This window comes from Epinephelus fuscoguttatus, linkage group LG13 (assembly GCF_011397635.1).
Source record: "Epinephelus fuscoguttatus linkage group LG13, E.fuscoguttatus.final_Chr_v1".
In the NCBI taxonomy this organism is placed as follows: Eukaryota; Metazoa; Chordata; class Actinopteri; order Perciformes; family Serranidae; genus Epinephelus; species Epinephelus fuscoguttatus.
This window is the reverse complement of record NC_064764.1, coordinates 28,998,911-29,021,985: the sequence shown is the minus strand read 5'-3', so window position 1 is coordinate 29,021,985 and position 23,075 is coordinate 28,998,911. Positions and strand designations below refer to the sequence as shown.

General features: G+C 42.0%; 2 protein-coding genes across 3 annotated transcripts in view; one reads left to right on the top strand and one right to left on the bottom strand.

Annotated features, from left to right (window-relative positions):
- The window catches only part of dcbld2 (discoidin, CUB and LCCL domain containing 2), a 27,466-nt gene extending 15,382 nt beyond the window's left edge, over positions 1-12,084 (top strand). The window contains exons 6-15 of one of the 2 annotated variants that reach the window (XM_049594490.1): positions 3,757-3,890; positions 4,040-4,080; positions 4,347-4,562; positions 5,040-5,164; positions 5,693-5,840; positions 5,934-6,071; positions 6,156-6,249; positions 6,329-6,378; positions 6,467-6,601; positions 8,491-12,084. In XM_049594490.1, coding sequence (XP_049450447.1) covers positions 3,757-3,890; positions 4,040-4,080; positions 4,347-4,562; positions 5,040-5,164; positions 5,693-5,840; positions 5,934-6,071; positions 6,156-6,249; positions 6,329-6,378; positions 6,467-6,601; positions 8,491-8,909 — 1,500 coding nt within the window. In that variant the 3' untranslated portion in view covers positions 8,910-12,084. Of the gene's footprint in view, positions 1-3,756; positions 3,891-4,039; positions 4,081-4,346; positions 4,563-5,039; positions 5,165-5,692; positions 6,072-6,155; positions 6,250-6,328; positions 6,379-6,466; positions 6,602-8,490 lie in introns of both variants that reach the window. The other variant, XM_049594489.1, reaches the window with a different exon arrangement.
- tmem30c (transmembrane protein 30C) lies at positions 12,072-23,075 on the bottom strand. The gene is made up of 7 exons (XM_049594559.1): positions 22,720-23,075; positions 22,320-22,436; positions 21,928-22,035; positions 15,661-15,751; positions 15,108-15,254; positions 14,808-15,020; positions 12,072-14,586 (listed from the first exon to the last, which is right to left on the bottom strand). Exons 1-7 carry the CDS (start codon positions 22,915-22,917, stop codon positions 14,399-14,401), a joined length of 1,062 nt encoding a protein of 353 aa, XP_049450516.1. The 5' UTR covers positions 22,918-23,075; the 3' UTR covers positions 12,072-14,398.

Sequence of the window (23,075 nt, the reverse complement as noted above, 5' to 3'; positions counted from 1 at the left end):
TGTGTCGGCAGGCTGTGATATTATGGTGATTGTGGAAGCATAGTTCAGTCTGCCACACCCAAACCAGACCCTGCAGTTTCTCTTTTGTTTTTCTTCTGTTGATGTCCCCTAAATGTCTGACCTTGACTATACTGACTGTGTCTGTGCAAAGTTTGTCACTAGAGAGGTGTTTTCACATTCTTGTACTGGTTTTGTACAGATCTAAACGTGTGCCATGCAAGCTAGATTAGGTACATCAGGTGTGGACCTGAGTCACATGACTTGGACTCGGGTCAAACTTGAGATTCAAATTTGATTAGACTTTGCAAAATACAAAAATACTTGCAACTCAACCGGGGCTTCAACACCAGTGCGTAGTGACTTCACTTGGGCTTGAGCTTTTTGATTTTAAAATACCTGACACCTTTCCCCCAAAACCCAAAGATTAAAAAATAAATAAATAAATAAATAAATAAATTAAAAAAAGTGTGCCAGGGCATCAACAAACAAACATAGAACCAACAAGGACAGAAAACAACCCAACCCACCCAGGGACAATCAGAGAAAGCCAGACCAGCAAAAGGAAATAAAAGACAAAAAGGAAAAATAAATAAATTAATTAATTAAAAGATTTTTAAAATATATACATAAATATAAAACAATAATCTGTTTACACAGGATGGGCATTCTAGCCAGAGGTGAGCAGAAAGAGACAGTGTCCGTTTGGGCTCTACTTAAATTCACATCTAGCAGAGTTACTCCAAATATTGCCATGGACATAGATGAGGCAACCAGTCGTCCAAACATTGTTGAAAAAGTTTTAAATATTAAATCCCAGAAATGAGACAGTTTAGGGCCAGAACATGTGACATAAAGTGGCTGAAGACTGTTTACACCTGTCGCACATAGGATCTTTATCACTGCTAATCTTAGCCAACCGAGATCTGGACCAGTGGAGTCGGTGTACAATCTAAAATTGAACAATGTGTCTCAGACAAATAGAAGATGAATACAGTTTTTTGAATAGCTTTATGCCACACCAAACCAATTGTCCTCCTGAATATCATTAGATCGCCTGATCTCAGTGGCCAGAGGACGAACACCAGCTCTCAGCTGTGCTACTAAAGATCTTTGGCTTCTAGATAAACCGGGTGTTACATATGATTCAGGGCCAAAGTTCTGTTTTATATGCACTTATGTCCCTAATTTAGGCATTGACAGAATATTTTCGAGCCTTTTGTCTTCTGCCCATGGAGAACTATGTAATTTACTCCACATCACCACCTTCGTATTTATTCTGTCCTGTGCCATTTTGATCAGACGGTTCTACGGTCGAATCATGAAATGTGCGATACAAATGAATTTGCCTTGCTTTGCAGAAAGTGCGTAGATTCGGACATAAACTTGACTCTTGAGCTTCCTTCCATTATCTACCAAAAACCACGTCGTAGCAGGTATTGCTATATGTTGCATTACGGTACGTTTCACAAAGACTAATGCCGTGTCAGCCACTGCCAGTTAGCCTACAAGCTAAAAAAACATTCTATTGAGTCTGCTAGTTGCTGATTTAGGGTCACAACAGACTCCTCATCTGAGTCTGCGTCTGATTGAGGCTCAGATGTGTATGACTGGATCTAACAGTGTTTCCTCTAATGCTCCAGCGCCAGCCATTTTGGTGCTCAGTGCTCTTTCACTGGTCAACTTAGCGCAAGCAGCTATAAGAAAGTGGAATCCACCGCACACAAATCTCTCAATGAGGGAAAATGATGGTAAAGAATATATTAGTGTAAGTATAAACCTTAAAATGTGTCTGGAGAGGGACTTTAAGATCTTTCAGTGATCCATGTGCTGGTTTCTATACGTCAACATCCTACATATCGTGTGTCTGTGTCCATGTGTGTGTTGTTTCATGTGTGTTAGTGTGGTTTCCTCTGTTGGAGGCAGGGTGCGGCGGTTTTGCAGCGAAGCTTTGTGTTTGTGTTAGTGGTTTGGTATGGCGCTCTTTAGGATGTGGCGTGTGTTTTTGGGAAGTTAAAGAGTCACAGGGGCAAGTGTCGATTACTCGTGGCAGCGTTTGACTGCCGTGTGTGTGTGTGAGTACATGTGCTTGTCACTCTGTGGGTCACCAGAGTTTTCCCACAATCTTGTCAGCTGTGAATTCCAGTGTGGGTCTTTTCCAGTAATAAAATTCCACCTCACTCAACCAGCTGTTCACCGAAGGGAGCTCGTGACCAGAGTGGAATTGGGTTGTGTGTGTTTTTTTCTGTCCATTTCTCAGTAATGTGGCAGCAGGTTTGGACAGGAATGCAGCCAGCAGTGAATCATTACCGTCCGTGCCTGTCGGTATCCTCTCTACAGAGAAGTGACATCATGCTGACTCATCAGCCTTTTATCTGCCACAGTCTGAAGGTTAAGAGTCTGAGCTCTGGGATCCCACTGGAAGACAGTACTGCTTGTTCCCGCACAAGCTTACCTGCAAACACTTCTAGTTTGCGATGGCACAAAACAGTTGGTGCCAGTTAGTGCTGTACAGAATAGTTTGGAGCTTCATTCATGATGTTGACTTTCAAATTATAAGTCAGCATTCAAAGGCTGCGTTGCTTTTTTCTTTTGTTTTTTGCATGTCTGTTTGTTCTGTTTCTGCACAGTTGCAGATAAAGATTAGGCGACACTAATATTATTTATACGTAAAATTAGATCCAGTAGGATTGTTTCACACTCGTCCTTTCCAAACAAGTCCAGTAACTCTAGAGCATTGTAAAGTCCAAAAGTCAAAACTCATTGAAAAAAGATGGATATAATCATTTAAAAAATTCATCTAATGAAATATTCCGTTTCAATACATATTTGTTGGCGGTTAGCCGTTCAAAAACAACATTTTCACTGCGGTCAAAAAACGGTATGCACCTGTATTAACAAGGTCGTCTAGCATTAATCTAACAGCACCATAAACTACATGTATTCATCACAGAAATTTAATGTAATTCATGTAAATTATTTTATTCAAATTCAGGATTTTGTTTGTCGGGGAAAAAAAGAAAGAAATTAAATACGACATCCCAGTGCCCTATATGAAGTCAGGAGTGGAAATGTATAGAAAAATACACATGTAATGACAGTGAGGAGTTGACTGCAGACCACTACAGTGTACTTCTTTGAACAAAAAAGGGAAAAATTTGGAAGTGTTTGTTATTCATAGGACATTATGCCGTGGTTTTACTGGTCCGGCCCACCTGCGATCAAATCTGACTGTATGTGGCCTGCTGTAGACACTACTGTTACTATCGGCCTGGCAGATTTATTGCTCTGAAGATACCCAGACAAGAATGTTTGTTTTGGCAAATCTAGCTCATTAAATTCAAACCAAGCTCCTGTATTTAATTACGTTAATGCATAAAATCCAATATGACCATTAAGCAGTCCTGATCATTGATTTACAACTTTGCCCATACGTGTCTTGAGACTGCTACAACATGTGTTCAGCATTCACTCAAGCTGCGAGAGCAAACAGTGATAAATATATATTGTTATTTTATCTTGTTGACCTTGAACTTTTTTGGTGATCCTCCTTTTTACAGCATGTACGTCTCGCACAAAAATAAATTACAAAGAAGGAGCAAAATAGTGTTTTAAACAAAGCCTTGACTGTTAATCTCTCGTCATATTACGTTGCCTAATGTTCACAGTTTGTCAGATGTGGTGGAAATTACCTTTAGTTACTGGTACTGTTTGTTGTAATTCTCTAATCTCGAATCATCATTTCCTTTGGTTCTGCAGTCGTCTCCTGTCTGTGTGGCGGCCGTCCATGCAGGTGTGGTGTCCAACGCTGTGGGAGGGAGGATCAGCGTGGTCAGCAGCAAAGGCATCCCTCACTACGAGGCCACAGTGGCTAACAACGTCACTTCCACTGGGTAAGATGACTTTATGCATTTGGATCATATTTTTTAAAAGCTAACGATGCTAATTTCATGACGTGGTGAGTTAAGATCCAGGTGATATTGGCGATTACTCTTAAAAACGATATGTCTGTGTTAATCTAATCCTGCACTTCTCTCCTCAGAGGAACTTTGTCCAACAGCCTCTTCACCTTCAGGACCAACGGTGAGTTTTCTGTCTCTTTTGGAGCACTGTTAGGAGCTGTAATAGTTTGTGTATCTAATTATTATTGTCCACATCTGTAATTTTAATAAGTGTAATGTCTGTAATTTTTTTTTTTTTTTATTAGTCTGCAGCACAAAATCTGGAGTGAATCACCTGCTGTTTTCTTACACATGCTCACAGCTCAGACTTGTTGTTATCATCTGACCTGAAATGAATTGCAGAAATGTTTCATATTGTTATTAATGACGGCCTCTCTGTGCTCGCAGGCTGCTACGGGACGCTGGGTTTAGAGTCTAGTGTTGTTGCGGACACTCAGCTGTCTGCTTCGTCCGTGTGGGAGTGGAACAACAACATCGGTCAGCACAGTGTGTGGGCGCCATCAGGGGCACGGCTCAAGAAGGCGGGGCTGCCCTGGGCGTCTTTTCAGAATGACCAGCATCAGTGGCTGCAGGTCGATCTCAAAAGGGAGAAGAGGATCACAGGTACACAGCTACGTACAGTCACATACGGCTTCTCTCTGGAATCACTGTTTCATTTTTCCAAAAATATGATAATGTTTCTTCAGGGAGTGCAGTTAGTTACAGTGTGGGCTCCATGCTTACTCTGACACCATCACAAAGGGGCGGGGCTTAGCAAAAGGTCATTTGATCCCCTGACATTTTTTTTTATCTGCATCACCAGGTCAGATTTATTATTTGTCTAATACTTTAGTTTTTAGACAAAAACCTGCAAAACTAGAGACATTCCCATCAGCCTCGGCTTTGTGTTTAGTACCAAATGATAGCATGCTAACACGCTACACCAAGATGGTGACCATGGTTAACATTACACTTACATCAGCATGTTGGCCTGCTGACATCAGCATTTAGCACTGTGCACAAGTAAGACATCACAGTGCCAAAAACATGGCTGTAGACATGTATGCATCATCCTCATGTTTCTGCTGTCCGTCCATCCAGGTATCATCACAACTGGCTCCACCTTAAGAGCATACCAGTACTATGTTTCAGCATACCGGATCCTGTACAGTAACAATGGCAAGCAGTGGCACATCTACAGGGAAGCAAACTCTACACAAGACAAGGTAATACATCCCCAGATCAATAAACCCTACTTGCTTAACAGTTACGTCATGGGCTCTTAGTTTGTTTTCTTCCTTTAAATTAAAGCAAATGGACAAAAATGTCACTTTAGAAGGCTGCAGGGGCACATACTTGGCCTGTTTCCATGGCAACTGGTATTGACGAAGAGATGTTTATGGCAGGAAATGATAGCAGTCAGTGGTTTGAGTTAAGTGCTGTGGTAGACAAGCCAGGACACTTGGGCATTAATAATGAATGGATATGGATTCAGTGGCGGGGCTGTTAGGAAGGCGCTGCTGTCCACGAGCCGCTCTCTGCTGGGATTCTCACAGCCTCTTATTGTGTGGAGGAAAGTAGTCATTAGCTTGCCAAGTTGGAAAATAATCAGCTTAAGGCTTATAGTGCATTTGTTCACAGTCTGAAACAAGAATTCCTCTGCTGAAGTTTTTCTTTCTTAACTTCTACAACTGGGTTAGAGTTTGGTTTAAATCTCTGGGACTGATAAAAGAGCTGATTCTGATTTCTGGCAGATTTTCCAAGGCAACATCAACTACCTGCACGAGGTGAGGAATAATTTCATTCCTCCGATCGAGGCGCGGTTTGTGAGGATAAATCCGACCCAATGGCACCAGAGAATCGCGGTCAAGTTGGAGCTGCTTGGCTGCCAGTTACCTGCAGGTAGGCAGAGGTGGTTGATTTGTACATCAACAAAGAAATTTTTTAAGTTCCAAATCAATTCTAAATTTTCTGTCCTGAATTTTATTTCGACAGCGAGGCCGAGGACGAGGATGGTGCCACCTTCTCGTCATACTCCACCTCCTGCGGGTACAAAACGCCCACCTCACCTTGGCCAAACCACGCACACCCCAGACATCAGAAACACCACTATGCCTCCTCACACCGGCAAAGGTGCGTCAGATTTTTGATTGGAAAAAAGCTTGTTTGATCCCGACAAAGAGAGGTTTGTCATGATGTAATATTTTCTGCTCTTAGATGTGGCTCTAGCAGCGGTCCTGGTGCCTGTCTTGGTCATGGTTCTGACTGCTCTCATCCTGATCGTGGTTTGCGCATGGCACTGGAGGAACAGGTACGTGTTCTCATTATCAAGGAAAGAAAATAAATCTCTTTAAAAAAAGGTCAGTTTGAATTTATGTTTCTCTTCGTAGGAAAAAGAGCTCAGAAGGAACATATGATCTTCCTCACTGGGACCGCACAGGTATGTAATCTGTCTGCAGCTCAGGCTGATAGGTCTGGATGTGTTTTGTGAGAGTTTCCTGGGGTGACTCACTGTGTTTCTGCTTCAGACTGGTGGAAAAGCATGAAGCAGCTGTTGCCTTCCAAGATGGTGGAGACGGAGGACTCAGTTCGGTACAGCAGCAGTGAGGTGGGCCGGCTGACGGGGAGAGGCGCAGTACCAAGACTACATGCTGAACCTGCAGGTAAATACTGTTCAAGTGACAAGGAGTTCTTATTGGTTCACTGCGTTAAGATAAGTTGTTTCTTGAGAGGTGTGTTGAGGATTCAGCTGCTATTAAAAGTACACTGTGGAGTTTTAATTGTCAAGAAAGGCTGAATCTGACTGAGCCCTCACAGACTTCAGTCGTGCGTATCGTGACGTGTTCACTGTCGCCGCATCAAGTCTGCAAGGGCGCATAATTGCACCCTGTTGACAGACAAGCCTCAGGTTTGTTACACTCGTTGCTGTGGAGCCTATTATTCTACATATTTCTGTGTCATGATGTAGTTAAATATTATTTCTGGCCTACATGAATCAAGACACATTTTAATACAGTAAAATCGAATTGGCCTCTGCAGAAAGTCTGCTCGAGGCTCCTTGTTGACTGGATAAATTGTGGATTTAAAAGGACCTCAGCACTCACAGACTTCCATGAATGAATTCCACAAAGTCTGCAAGTCTGGACATTTGGATTCAACCATACAATTTAATTTAAAATTGTGAAGTGTTTGTCACAGAAATGCAGGTATCCTTATGGTACGACGAAAAAGTTGAGTGCAGTTCATTCTCTGCAAAACGTGGCAAAACCTTAGTTTTGAATGTAATGAAATCCTCCCTTTTATACCAGGTCTTTTGCTCCTTTACTGTAACTCCCTGTATTCAGGGCTCAGCCAAAAGGCCATCTCCCGTCTCCAGCTCGTTCAAAACTCGGCTTAAAGACTTTTAACTAATTCAAAGAGACAAGACCATAAAACTCCCACCCTTGCAATGCTACACTGGCTGCCTGTTAAGTAAAGAATTGATTTTAAACTTTTACTAATTACATTTAAAGCTCTACATGGCCTTGCTCCAACATACTTTATAGATTTACTTACTCCATATGAGCACACCCGCTGCCTGCGCTCCTCAGGTAGGACCCTCCTAACTGTTCCTACAGCCCGCCTCCTGGGCATTTTCTGTCAATTTTATTATTTATTTTCATTACACATGGATTTATCTGATCTATTTCATTTGTCTCATGAAGCACTTTGTAACTGTTTTTAAAAGTGCCATACAAATAAAGTTTATAATATTATTTTTACTGCAGCAATTCTTCCTTCAATAGGACGTTACAGCCACAGGTGGTTATATTTAAGGATTGCATGAAAACATGAAATGCCATTCAACTGTTTCTATTTGTTTGACATGGATAGTCTTTGATGTAACACTAGTAATATTAATGTTGACCACATTTCCCTCCTCATAAAACATTTCCAAATCAGTGCTTTGGTACTTGAATGTCCACATCCGTGTTTATGGGAAACCATGCATAAAAATACTTCTGCGCTGCGCTGCTACACCTCCACAGAGTACCTTTGTTGTCCAGGCCAAGCTAGTAACTGATGAGATGTTTCCAGCTGAGGTCAGAATTGTCGTAGGAGCTCTATGTGAAATTCAGAGTGTATGAGTTGTCTGCACACGGTTCTCAACATGGAGGTGGCTGTGCAAGTAGCTAGAAGCTAACAGTGCTAACTCAATAAACAGCACTAAACAATGGCACCAGTGCTGACAGAGCTAATTGTGTTAACCAGAGGGGAGTCAGAGGGTGGGTGCTATGCTTCTACAGTGATGTCGTCTCGATATCAGCAGTAACCTCCATATGAGCGCAGTGCAGAGCAGCTATGACTGTAACACACACAGAGGTAGTGTGACTTCATTCTCTGCTGAGGATACATTACTCCACTATATCGTTACAGAGCAAATAGTGGTTTGCTGCTATATTAATGCTCTGAACGTCGTACACAGAATCTTTAAACAGCTAGCTTCGACATAACAACCTAACACTAGCTTAGGTTTCTTTGGTTAATATACTATGACACGCTCTGTTTTCAGAATATGCTCAGCCCCTGGTGAGTGGCGTTACAACACTAGGTGCCCGGTCAACCTTTAAACCAGACGAGGGACCCGACCCAGGATACTCAGACCCCGACCTGTACGACGCTCCCATCTCACCTGACGTGTACCATGCCTACGCAGAACCCTTACCAGCCTCGGGATCTGAATACGCCACACCCATCGTGGTCGATATGGGTTGCCACCCATCAGGGGGCTCCACTTTGAACCAGCCCTCCACAGTGTGCAGTTTCATGGGCGCCGGGCCGGCCTCCCTGCTCACACGGACAGACAGCAGCCATTCGGGGAGGTCGGCTTACGACACACCCAAGAATGCCACTGGACAGGTCACACCCACTGAGGATCTGACCTATCAGGTACCTCAGAGTAGCACTCAGAAGCCAATGGGAAAGAGCTGAAGAGTCTGGATGCACATAGCCTTAATCTGCCCCTCACTGCCAACACGACCCACTGAACACAGATGGAGGGTTGTTTACGGAGGAGGAGGTGTGAACCTGTGAGCCCTGGAGCCCGGGCTCAAGTCTTGAATGAACACTACCTTAGCTTTAGATTCATCTGGAGATGTCTGTATTGCCTAAATGTTTCTGCATGGCCACAATCTGCTTGTGTAGTGCCATTACAGTCCTATCACTGAAACCACAAAGATGAATGTGTATGTGCCAGGTGTGAGAGACGGAGACGGAGGGAGGATGAAAAGGAGAAAGCTGACTACTATTTGTTTAAAGACTTTGTCCCTGTTCTGTGATCCATAGTCGTTCTTGTATTCTGTGAAACTGTGATTTCCATTATTCTTCTGTTACATACTGAACCAAACCGAAATGTACCTGATGATTTACGGTCATCAAATCTAAAAGGGTTCTCTTAATTAATTAGCTGCATGTTGCATCGAGTACTCCCACATCCTCCTTTATAGAGAAACTCTTCTTTTCCACGGTACGTTTTTGTCTTACTTTGTTTAAAAAGCATGACTTGAAATTGTGTATAGTTCTAGTAATTCCATTACTGCAAACCTGTTCAAACTCTCAGATGATTTACTGATATTTATTTTTTATTTCACATCCTGCTGAGGAGAAACTCTTATTAAAAATGGCCCACCACTACCCTCACCTATTACCAAGCAAAGAATCATTGTTGCACTGTTGTGGACACCTTACTGACATTAAAGGGATTCTTCACCCGCTTAAGACCGTTTGTACAATAATTACTCCCTGCATGTTATATTGAATTCCTGAAGAAAACTTTGCTTTTCTTCCATGCCTCCACAGTAAACGGAGAATCCAAAAAGGCTAACATTCTTCATGAATTTAGGTAAAAGGGAAAAAGCTTGTGAAAAATATCTGGTCACAAACTCTCCCACAATTCTTGCAGTTTAATCCAAGTCTCATTTATCCAGTCGTATGCTCAGTACTTCCCAGACAGACAGGGAACTGAACTAAAAGTGAATCTATGCTCTCTTCAAAGCCAGACTCCATTGACAGACAGTAATTTTACCTTGCTGAACATGGGAGCTGCTGGTCTACCGCTGCCTCAATCCTTAGTTTGTTTATATAATTGTGTGACTTGTTGAATCCTAAGTAACTGATAACTAAATAATCCTAACTAACTAATTGCTACTGCTGATCGAGCCAGTGGTAGCAATGTTCTGCTGGGACACCTTTGGTCCTGGCATTCACGTGGACATTGTCATAGACCAAGTACCCCCGCTCATTGCAACAGTACCCCCGATGGTAGTAGTCCCCCAACAAGGCAATGCACCATGCCCAACTTCAGAAACTGCTCAGGAATGGTCCAAGAAACATGACAAAGAGCTTTAGGCGTCGATCTAGCTTTCATATTCCCCAGATCCCAATCTGATCGAGCATCTGTGGGACAAACCGGTACCCCAGAGGTCCTTTGTCCGGACCTTGACAGGTCAGAGTCAAGTCCGATCTAAGGTGGAGCCTCTGACCTGTCAAGGCATGGAAACAGGACCTCTGGGGGTGTCCTGTGTTGTCTGGCACCAGGGCATTGTCAACAGATCCTTTGAGTCCTGTCGGTTGCGAGGTAAGGTACCAGCACGCCCAATGGATTTTCTATCGGATTCGGATCTTGGGGTTTTGGAGGCCAGGTTGACGCCTTGAGCTCTTAGTGACACGCCCCAGGCCATTTCTGAGCAGTTTTTTGGTGTGGCTTGGTGCATTGTCCTGTTTGAGGGGGGCAGACTGCCATCAGGGAGTGCTGTTGCCATGAGGGGGTGTATTGGTCTGTACTGGTCTGTATTGGTGTTTGGGTGGGTGGTGCATGTCAAGTGGCACAAACACGAATGCCAGGACCCAAGGTTGATCAATGTTATTCACTTCACCTGTTGGTAGTTTTAATGTTTTGGCTGATCAGTGTAAAATCACTGTCTTTGTCAATGGAGACTGGCTTTGTGGAAGCCACCATTAAGTTTAACTTTTAGTTCAGATCCTTGTCGAAACTGACTCTGTGGATAAATGAGACTTGGATTATACTGCACGAGTAGTGTGAGAGTTTGCGAACAGATACGTTGATATAGTTTTGCTGTTGTGTTAAACACAGTTGCCTACAATTTCATTTCATGAAGAATTTTTTGGATTCTCCGTTCATGCAGGCACATAATACAAAGTTTTCTTCACGACAGGTGGTTAGTTATTGATACACAAAATGGTTTTCCTGCTGGTGAAGTATTCTTTTAAATAGTTCTCATTAACCTTGTCACAGATGTATGAGAACGGGAAAAGGCTGTTCTGGATGATCTATCCGATGAACTTCACAAAGACACGATACGTTTTGTAACCTCGAAGACCAAATGTTGCCTTTTTCTGTTTATGCAAAGTTAATTCACAACAGAACCAACATTCACCATCGTGCCAACAGCGCTAGTTTAGCCAAATAATCATGAAAGCAGTCTTAATGTAGGTAAACAAACAGTTTTAAAGGGCCTAGATAGTTTTTGTTCTAGTAAAAAGGGTACAGAGCAAAGAGGTAGATGGGTTAATCTGTTACAGCTGATGATTTCATAGAGTTTTCTGTGTGTGTTTGTCCTGAACTTCTAGATTTTTATTTGTGCATCATGGTGATTGTCTCGTGGTGAAATGAGTGTTTGATCTGTCCTTAATGCATTTGAGTGTTTCTTTTTTTTTGTATCTATGTGCATCAACATCTGTATGTGTGGTAAACTGTGTCGATACTTCAGTCCTGTGTGGTTTTGTTGGACTAGTTTCGATGCGGCTTATAGTTGTATTATAGGATGTGTTCAGTCGTTGTCTGTAGCACCAGTTAGACTGCATTCCTCTCCTGTCCCACCTGTGGTACTAATCTGACCAAACGCTCTGTGGCAGGAGTGCAGATGGAGAAAAATGGAACAAGCTGCTTTATAACTTTACAGAATAACGACCTCACCTCGGGGGGAAGGTGTTATTCACACAGCTGTGCCACCAATCATGCTTTGATTATGCTCAATAACCAAGGCGATGTACAAACAGAGTTTTGGTGCTCCCTGGTCACAGAGGGATTGTGTTTATGTGGCTCTCACTGATTGTATATAGAGAAATAAAGAGTTTTGCAAAGAAACTGTTTTATTACAATCTTCAGTCTTTTACAGAATTTTATAGGACGTGACAGAGACAGTACAAATGGTTGTCTTTTAGTTCACAGTACATTTCTACACGTGTAGCTGGTATTTACAGACCTTAATATCTAAACAAGTGAATAGATTACCACAAAATTTGTACTAAAATTAATGGTTCTTTAATAATGACAGACATTCATGTCCCCCTCTGGATGAATGTAATAATTTTAGGGATACCATGACTTTAATCCAGCCCCATCCTGCAAACCAGTGACATTCCCATCAGCCTCTGCTGTACTCAAAAGTAAACTTCGGTATTTTATAACCTGGATCCTATCTTCCTATATTTTGGTGTCTCAGTAAATGATGGAGACGACAACATTTAAAATTGGTCCAGTATTGACAGAGCGCTGCAGCTGCAGCAGTGAAACAGGCTACAGTGTAATAGCTACTGGCAATTGTGCATTATTGATTTACGTCCATTAAAAGTGCTTGTTTTTTGCCATCGACAGGCTCACATTATTATTAGAAATGTATGCCAATATTACAGAACAGATCCTACAGAGAGATGGAGAAATTAAATGTTTCTTTACCTTTCGCTGGCCTGTTTGTTAATGTGACCAAGTCTCGCTCAAGGAGAAGTCTCATTCTAAAATCTCATGAAGTGACTTGAAGGAAAAACAACGGTGGAAACGTTAGTGAGAGTTGGACGAAGAGGTTGTTGGAGTACAAAAAGCGTAGTTTAGCGACATTTAAAAGATTTTCAATGTAATGGCTGAATATTTAGCTGATTTCTACAATGTAAAAAAGCCCGTAAGATTTTAGAACAAGACTTATCCTTGATTGAGAATTGGTCAATAATACAATATGAGCCGGCTGGTGACAAAAACAAGCACTTTTAATGGACGTAAATTGACGGTGCATGATCACCCAAAGAGATTGCATTGTATGACATACACTTTTAGTAATAAGTGGATCTTCAGGTGTTTAAAAATATATATTAATTTTGTCTGGACTATGTAAGCTGCATGTATCCCAGTCCTCACTGAGAGAAAGAAACGCATCGTTCCTGTGGGCTACACCAACACTAAACCCCTGAGCTTGCCTGAGAAGGACTAAATGCACAAACCTGCTATTTTTAAATATCCCATGGAGAGAGACTCTCACTGCAGCCTGTTCATTAAAATGTCGGCGTGCAGCCTCATTCTGTGCACAATAAACAAGGTGCAGGCTGATAGAGGAGGAAATACAGTGAGTGCTGGACGGAGCAGTGAGTGACAACAACCCCGCCCACATTTAAGAGTGTTTGCAGTGGAAACGCTAGGGTCTAGGTACCATGTCTGAAGGGTTACTGTTGGTTCCAAAGGTACTATACCAAAAGTGTTTGTTGGAAACAGGGCATTAGACACAAAAACATGGGAAAATAGAGTCCAGGTTGAAAAACACCAATTTCCCTTGAAGTGCTTATCAGCAAATGTTAGTATGCTAACATGCTAAAATATGACAGTAAACATGGTATTATATGTTGTAAACATCATCATGTTAGCATTGTCACTGTGAACATGTTGTCATACAGACATTAGCATTTAGTTTAAAACACAGCTGAGCCTCAGTGCTAGCATGGCTGCAGACTCTTCGCCTTGTTATAATGTAAAATAGAATTTTAAGCATCATATAAAAACACACTTAAACATACTGGCTGCATTGTAATCAAAAACCATATCCACAAAATTCTTACTCAATTTTAAAAGCATTACAAGGTTTCTCTGATGTTTGTCTGTATTCTGTTTCACTTATCACAGTGTAGTTTCATGTAGACATGAGATAAAGCTTAAAACACAACAGTGACTGGAGTTCAGTAGTTGCCAAAATAGTAATTATAATAAATATATTCTGATTATATTAATAAATATTAACAGTGCATGGACAAAATGGTGTGTATTTAAAAACTTAATTAAGTAAAATCAGCATGTGAAGAAAGCCTGAAGCCTCCACTGACGCCTTTATTTCAGTGGGTTATTCAGAGCAACATCATCACAATAAAAGCTTTAACACATGTGGCTCATTTAGCTGATAGGGAAAGTTATTTTCCAGATGTCAGACTTTTTTTTGTCTTCAATTGTTTCCAGCACATGTTGCTGTGGTTTTGAACCAAATTAACTTTTTTAAAACCATTATCCTTAACCTTTCATCCACTCGCATCAACCTTCTTGTCGTTTCAGATTTGTTGTCTTCTAATCAGCACGACGATTATCACTTTTTTCAGCTGCTGGTGAATTCTTCGCTCCTCATAATCCTGGAGCACATCTTACCCCATCATTCCTCCATGTTCCTCCCGTTCTTCCCAAACTTGTACCACGCCACAGTGAGGACGATGGCTATCAGGAGGATCAGGCAGCTGGTTACGAGGTAGGCAACGGGCAGGAAATGGTTCTGACCTCCGAACCAGGTCAGCGTGGTCAGCACCACTTCCTTTCTGCCTCGGAAGTACTGCGCTGGGAAGTCTGGAGAGGCAGAGGTCAAGGCTGAAAATAGGTGATCACAAAGAGGAGCTCAGTGGAAAATAGTTGGTCTGTAGTCTTTAAATAGTCCCTGTCCATACGCTTGTGATTAACAGCAGATAAGACAAAGGAAACAAATGGACACAATGGGACGTGTGTAACCTACTTTAACCCACACCAGAGTTCCCATGAAAGACACGTCTGTGACAGCAGTGAAAGGATACTGTAGGATATGTCGATGCTGTAGTTCCCAACAGGCAGACCCTTACTAAAGGGTTTCTGGGCTCGGTATAAAACCCCATAGAGCTTCTTGAAGTTGGGGAAGGCTGCCTCTCTCATCCATACGATCAGGTCGTCATTGATGAAGCCGTTGTTGGTCGGGTCGAGGGGATCGAGTTCATACACAGGCTTCTGCCAGTACAGGGGCTTTGCTGTGCCTATGTGGTAATCATAAATCAGATGTGATGAATGACACTAATTTGATCTGAATGTGTGTTTGATCCAAGGTTACGTCCTTTACTTACCTTCAAACACCTGAGCCAGGGTCATGTTTTCATTCTTTGGGTTGCGGTACTTCACATTTTTGTCCGTGTACCAGGTGATGCCCTTTCGTAACAGAGGGACCTGGACTCGAGGACCAGTGGGACCACCATACGTGAAAGTGAAGGAGTCTGTGATAACAGAAGAGTTAAAGGGGATCAACACCTAAATCAATAATTCCAATATGTTATTTCCATGGCTGAAGAAAAGTTAATTCATATCTATGGGCATAAGCTACTGTCTCTCAAAGTCAGAAACCAGGGAAGTAAGTCTCAAACTGAAACAGAACCAAGAACACTGTAATGGTGAACGGAAATTGACAAGCGAACCTGCCCGAGTGTTTACAGTGTAACCTGTCACTGTCAGCTACAGCTGTCTTGCTCTTGGACCACTTTCAAAACTGGTTGTTCCCATTTGTCACTTTGACACAAAAACATGGGAAACTCATCAAAGTTTACCTTTAAAATGCAAATGACAGTGGAAAGTAAGTGTAGGATGAATGTGATGATTGGTAAGTGTGTAAGGAATGGTGCTTACCATTGAAGATGCTGTTGGCCACAGCACCACAGGGGGCGATGGGGAGTCCATTTTGGTCTTTAATAAAGGGTTCGCAGTATGTACTTGGGTTCTAGTCAGGAAACAAGGTATGAGTTGTTAAAACCTCCCCAACTACAACATGAAAATGCTGCGTATGCAGTGCTTAAGCAGCAATAATTAAACAATATTATAACATGCAAAAATTTACCACTGAGGGGCCATTCTGCCACATAAATGCCATTTTTAACTTTGACAATTTAAGTACACATCTCTGTAAACACTTTACTTGAAAGTACTTTACCAGTGAAATGACCATTTGTATATCAACCACCCATCATGTGTTACCTCATGAATTGAGTTAATCAGGGTCCAAATGACCAAACTGAAGACTCAGAAAACAGTACACAAAAACAAATTGAAAAAAAAAAAACAAATACAAGAATACAAAAGGGCCTGATATGTCACATGAGGTGATACGACTAAAATTTGCATAAGGAGCAATTTCTGTTTTTGTATTTTTTCCACATTTAACAAAAGCTATAAAAAACTATATTAAAACATTGATTTGCAAACTCTCACACAGCCCATGCAGTATAATCTAAGTCTAAGCAAAGTCTAAGTCTCGCCAAAATGTTTATGTTTGGGAAGTACTGAGCACACGACTGGATAAATGAGCCTGAGTGTAAGAGCAAAATATGTTTGTTAAATAATCCAAGATTTAATTGGTAGTTCACCGTTTTGAACACAGGGTGTCGCTGTTGTGTTCTCATGCACAGGTGTAAAGGTAGGCGGGTCACTGTTGTCGTCAGGTGTCTGACCCAGAAGGGCAAAGGATTCTTGACCGCCACGGCGCTAAATGTTTGACACACCATATGCCAAATGTTTTGGTCTTTTTTGGAACTAAATGGACATTGTTCATGCTTGCGGAGGCGACGTGGAGCGCTACACTGTTCAATGGCCATTTAAATTGTGTGAACACATAACATGGCATAAACCCAATGCATTATTATTATTAATAGACTGCGATGTTGTGGCGGACGTCACTAGCAGGATTTATGGACAAATTGCTAGTAGTGTGGTTGGTGGTGTTGAAACCCAAACTCAAAAAACGGATGGTTAAGCTCACTGATAAAGCACTTGCCGATAAATTAGACAGGTTGCAAAATGGTAGAAAAGCCAAACTAAACAAAGCAAATGCTTTAAAAAACATCCATGCATGGTTTGATGTTAAAGGGTGATAAAACTGAAGTACAAAATGCTCTCGATGAATTGATTGAGATGAGTGAAGATGCAAAAGGCATGCATGAATCTGAAATGAAGAATGGTTTAAAGCAAAAATGCTGTCAAATAATGAGTGTATTGCTAATGCAAAAAGGTGGGTTTCATGCAATGAAGGTAATGAAAATAAAATTGTTGGTGCTGATATTAATCCTGAAGACGGTTTCTCCAATGTTGGTAGCAAACGGTATAGTCAAAGGAGTGTTAACAGTTGTAGATCAAGTACATCCTCTGCTCAAGTAAAGGCAGAGGCTGAGAGAGCTGCCCTCATGGCTCGAGTGGCAGCTTTAAAGGTGAGACATGCCCTGGAGGAGGAGGGACAACGGTTGAAGAGGAAAAAGAGCAGCTTGAACTGGAAACTCAATTAGGCGCGTCGGCTGCAAAGCTAGTAGTATTACAGGACTTCGACCTGAAAAGTTCTTCTCGAGCACCTTCAAATGCCATGAATTCCTATGTGGAAATGGAAAAAGAAAAAAGGAATCTGTCAGTGTCTTAAACCCCATGGCAAAGGAGTTCAAACCTGGAACATGCAAATCGATGCAGCAAAATGGCACACAAAAGAGGTCATTAACACTCCATAAGCCAATGGATGTCTGTCCAAAGGAAAGTGTGCAACGATTAAAAACTGTTTCAAACCAGCAAGATGCGCTTGATGAACAGCAAGAGGAAAACACATTGTCAGGAGAAGCTGATTGTTTGTATTATCTGTATTATCTGTTTGTATCAACCTCAAATCCTAGTGCACAGCTGCCAACATATGGCTCCTGAGCGTGGCTATGCAGTGGCGGAAAACGTTCTATAGGAACATATATTAATCCATATAAAATTGCAACTGCTTACATGGAAAAGGCTTTGGCATAGCAAACAATAGAATCTGAGGACGTGAAAGCACTCCCAAGCTTACTCCTTATTCTTGCGCGGCTGCTGCAACGTAATTGATGCCATCATTTGTTATTGTCAGCGACACATTCAGTGAGGAGATTTCTGCACTGTCATCTGGGAAAGCCTTGAGTCAACATAGTTCCATATACAAGCTGGATCCAATCCTGGAAGATGGACTCTTGAGAGTTGGTGGAAGATTGAACAGAGGATCTAAGCTGGAGGAAGTGAAACATCCACTCATTCTCTCCAAAGACACACTGTCCACTATGAGGTTTTGGATCACCAATGCCAATTCAGCTGTTAGGAAAATCATTGCTGAATGTGGATTTGGTAGATGCTACAATGGAAGAGCGGTGGAACAAACGATAGCCAATCTTCCTAAGGAAAGGATTCTTCCTGATCTATCACCATTTACCAACACTGGAGTAGATTGCTTAGGACCAGTTGAAGTAAGGTAGGGAAGATCAACCTGCAAGCGATATGGAGTCATATTTACCCGTATGGTGAGCAGAGCTGTCCATCTGGAGGTAGCAGTTTCGCTGGAAACAGACGCATGCATAAATGCTTTGCGGCATTTTATCACCAGAAGAGGACAAGTCACAAGCCTAAAGTCAGACAACGGTACGAACTTCATCGGGGCGGAAAGAGAATTGAAGGAGGCTCTTGCTGTTTTGAACCAGGACAGGATTCAAGGTGTTCTGGCGCAGGGTTCACACCATGGTGGTATGTGGGAACGGATGGTGAGAAGCCTGGTGAAAAGAAAAGCATCAGCTCAGTCCTACGCCAGCAGAGATTGGATGATGATGGGCTGCAGATGGTGTTCTGTGAAGTGGAGGCCATTTTGAATGACCGACCAATTACCAAGCTCTCAGAGGATTGGGATGGGGGGGGGGTCATTACGCGTCGCTGTGGCAAGGAGAGTAGACAAGAAGATAAGATGGCGCTGGAGTCGAAGAAGCTTTATAAAACTCTTGAACATGTAATGGCTCCTTAATTAGCAAGTTGACTTTACATAGACGGCATATCTTTTCAATTTCTCCTGACATTGTGTTGTTTGGTTTGTTCACCGCTGGTGCACAGAGCGGAGTCCGTGCGGTCGTAAAATCTGAGCTTTGCGTGCACAGGGCTTGTGGACGTCCACTTTTGGTCCGGGCAGACCTCCGCGGAGTCCGCTCCACGTACGTTCCACCCGAGTATGTTCGGGCCTTTAGTGTCGAGCAGGTGGAAGCACTGATCGGATCGCCCATCGGCACAACCCTAGAAGGCGCTAGAGGCAGGTGCAGTACCTCTCAGATCTTTTCTGGAAGAGATGGACACAGGAGTTCTTGCCTTTGCTTCAAGAGAGACAAAAATGGAACCTGAAGAAAAGGAGTTTGGGTGCTGGAGACATCAATCAATCAATTTTATTTATAAAGCGCAATATCACAAATCACAGTTTGTCCCACAGGGCTTTACAGCATACGACATCCCTCCGTCCTTCGGACCCTCACAGCGGATAAGGAAAAACTCCCCCCAAAAAACCCCTTTAACGGGGGGAAAAAAAATGGTAGAAACCTCAGGAAGAGCAACTGAGGAGGGATCCCTCTTCCAGGATGGACAGACGTGCAATAGATGTCGTACAGAACAGATCATCATAATAAATTAACAGTAATCCATCGTAGTAGTCATGGATTCTTCAACTCCTTGTGGTTCATGGCCACTTGGCAGGGTTCTGGAGTTTTTTCCAGATAAGCATGGACTTGTTTGTTCTGTGAGACTACAGACAAAATCCAGCGTCATTGAGTGACCAGTGACAAAACTTTATTTAGTGCATGGAGAGTAGATATGTTGATCTGTACTTTGGGTGTAATAACATGATTTGACTCTTTTTGTAATTGTTATGTCTGCTGGCCATTGACAGTTACAGGCGGGTGAGTAGGAGCCAAATTTGTTTGTTAAATAATCCAAGATTTATTTGGTAGTTCACTGTTATGAACACAAGGTGTCACTGTGATGTTCTCATGCGCAGGTGGTCTACACTTGCATGGAGGAAATAAATTGTTTTTGCTGCAACCGAGAAAAACCTGTGGATTCGATACGGACTCAACGCGGCGTACAGTAAATCAAACTCAAGTCAGGTGCGTCAACCAGGGGCCTGTGTCACGAAGCAGGATTAATGTCTTAGCGAGGTAACTCCAGGGTTAACCCTGGGTTTTCGGTCTCACGAAGCCGGTTCAGTTCTTATCGGGGTAGATAACCATGGCAACTTACTCTGAATAGCTATCCTGCTCCAGAGCAGGGTAAGTTCAGGGTTGAATCTGATCCTATAAAAAGCACCACCCACTGGCCAATCAGCTGTTCGGAAAAAAATGACTCCGCTGACAGAAATGCAGCCCAGTCATGACGGGAATTTTAATTATTAATTTGATTGATTTTGATTTGAAAGTTTATTTTGAACATTAAAAAAGAAAAGAAACCAACAGCAACAGACAATGAAAAGATTGTTCAAAAAGGAGTGCAAAGAAGTCGAAACTTCATCCCACCCCTTCATAAGAAAGAAACTGATCATTTGCGGACACTTAATAGCACCATTAATTAGTGCCAACATTTTGTTTTGTTGGAGGAAATGATCCCTGTTAAAGATAATGGGCCTAATTGACAGCTTTGCTGCTGGAAATGTGGAAAGTAGCCTATCATGTCTACACTTCATGGTGTTTGAGGGATTTTCCTTTTTGTTTTTTAAAGAGGGAGACTAGGTATATTTTTGCGCAGCTGTTAATTTCTAACACAGCTCAGTATCAGGATGATTTTATTCAGACTATCAATTTGGTGTTGATATGATTTAATTGTGGCGTCAGCTTTAAGCTTTATTGTAGCATATATAATGTTATGACAAAGAAGACCAATTCATCAGACGCAATGATGTTAGACGATAATTGTAATACACACAATTCATCTGCGCAGCATTGATTTCATGGGATTCAAGGGTGTGATCAGTGTCAGATGTACAGGTACAGGTACTGTAGCTACTTGAACCAGTGATGAGTAATTTAACCTACACATAATTTTATTTGCTACCTTGTGTTGTCTTGATTTTTCCCTCTCTCCTCCTCTATTTCTTCTTTCCTAACCCATTTTTTTTCCTTCTCTACGTGATTTCATTGATGTTTTGACAGGGGAATTTCTTTGATAAGCTTTTAGTGGCTTCTAACCTCTCCGGCACTTTTCTTTTTTTTAATCTTGTAAATTTTATACTGTCTGTTTTTCACATTATGTGCAAATAAACTAATCTAAACTAAAACTAAACATTATTCATCCCATTATGCATTGCCACGCATGTTTCCTCCTCCTGCAGCTGCCACGGCGTTGGCCTTTTCTATAATGTTGCTTTTCTCCTCCTCATGTTTTAGTAGTATTAATCTCTGATCCTCACAAGAAATACTTTTTTCCCCTCACATATGGTGCTCTATGAGGATGCTCAGTGACGCTGCGCTTCTCTCATGATTGTGATTGGTTCGCTGCGTGCGTGTTCACGGCTCTTGATAAAGCAACCCTGGGTTGAGTTACCGAGTTGATATCCAGCGTTGTGATACCGATTATCCTGATTGCCATTGTTAGGGTTAGTCAACCCAGGACAGGTCTGGGTAACCCAGGAAAGGTTGATCTCGCTTCGTGATACAGGTCTCAGGTCACTCCGGGTTTAAACATCTCAGTGGCTCAGTAATAGACTAGCTTCTACACTTGGGTCATACTGCACTAGTTGCATTAGTTTGTAAACTGATGGTTTTACATAGTTTTGTTGTTGTTAAATGTGGTGCCTGTTTACTGTGGAGACAAGTGAGAAAATTAATTTAAGATAACAGTCTGAGTAACTGATACACAAAGAGTCACTTTGGTGGTGAGGGCTTCCTTGAAGATTTTGAATGCAAGATTTTCTTGTATTTTTACACTGTTGTACTGCTACTTTAAAAAGCTTTTTAGTCCTCAGCTGTATCAAAAGGCAAACAAAGGAGTGTACCCTTGCAATTTTAAAAACAAGCTATCATAAAATACATAAAATACTAAAAGTGAATAAAGAGTCCAAACAATGTAACTTTGATAAATGAAGGGGAAAAAAAGTGTAACTACCTTTAAGTTTTTCTTCCTGCCAACCATCTGTCCATCATCTCTGGAGTCCATGTATCTGCGGAGGTTCTGATGGAAGTTTCGGAGGCCATAGTAGAAAAAGACGTCTCCCTGAAACAGTAGCAGGATGCATTATCATCAGCAGAGGTGTTAAAATGCTCAGACTTTAATTCTGATTTTAAGCTTTACAGCAAGGACAAGAAATGAAAGCAGTGGAAAAGGGACATGTTGAACACTGAGTGAGAAAGTTAATACTTGACCTTGGAATATATTATTTAAAGTATCTTAAATCAAGGACCCATTTCAACCATACATGCATTTAGACTCATAGAAAAGGCTTGTAGGTGACCAAGATGTTTCATCACACTATATTGTAAAACGTTAGAGACCGTTACCTTGAATGCTTTGTCAATATTGAACACCACCGTGCAGCTGCAGGGCTGTGCTGCATTGCTCACATTTTTACGCTTCTCAAAACATATATTACACGTCCCGGCCTCAGTATAGTCCAGCTGAAAAAGACAGGAGAGAGTTAATTAAAGAGTAGAATAAATTGCAACTAAACTGTTCCTGTTTACCAAACTCAAACATAACCTTGGATCTTTCCTCTCTTTGTCACTCCCTGTTTTATTGCACACAGGGGCATTCGGTCTCTTCCTCTCTCTGTCCCTCTCACACAAACACACACACACACACACATACACATATATACTTTGTGTATTTTACTGCAGTATTTCCACATGATAAAATCCTGCTACATAAGCAAGTGAAAATTTCAGAAACACCCACACTCACCTTTATTTCCTGTGTGCTCTGCACTGTAAGAAGCAGCCATACTCCCAGTAGCATGCATATCAAAGACATTAGGTAGAAGAAAGGCAGCACAGTGTTAGCCGTGAGCATTGGAGACCAGGCAGGTAGCCTCTGCTGCTTGAAAGCCGAGTTGTCTGGCCTCCGAGCCAAGGTCCCAGACTTGCCCTTCACTTTGCCCATGAGAGGGACTTTCGCTTACGGACAGAACAGGAACTCGAAAACAGTGAGAGGTCCAAAAAGTGTGTCAGAGAAAGCGCTGTTCTATCTCCTCTTCCTGCTCGTTATTTCAGCGATATCTTGCTTCACACACACACACACACACACCACTCCGCCTGCCA

Bases quoted from the DNA above. Each gene is read 5' to 3' on its own strand.
- tmem30c (XM_049594559.1), bottom strand. From the start codon at position 22,917: ATGGGCAAAGTGAAGGGCAAGTCTGGGACCTTGGCTCGGAGGCCAGAC. The intron at 15,255-15,660 runs GTAAGCACCATT...CTGTTATCACAG, and splicing joins GGCCAACAGCATCTTCAATG to ACTCCTTCACTTTCACGTAT. The intron at 15,021-15,107 runs GTAAGTAAAGGA...ATTACCACATAG, and splicing joins CCTGGCTCAGGTGTTTGAAG to GCACAGCAAAGCCCCTGTAC.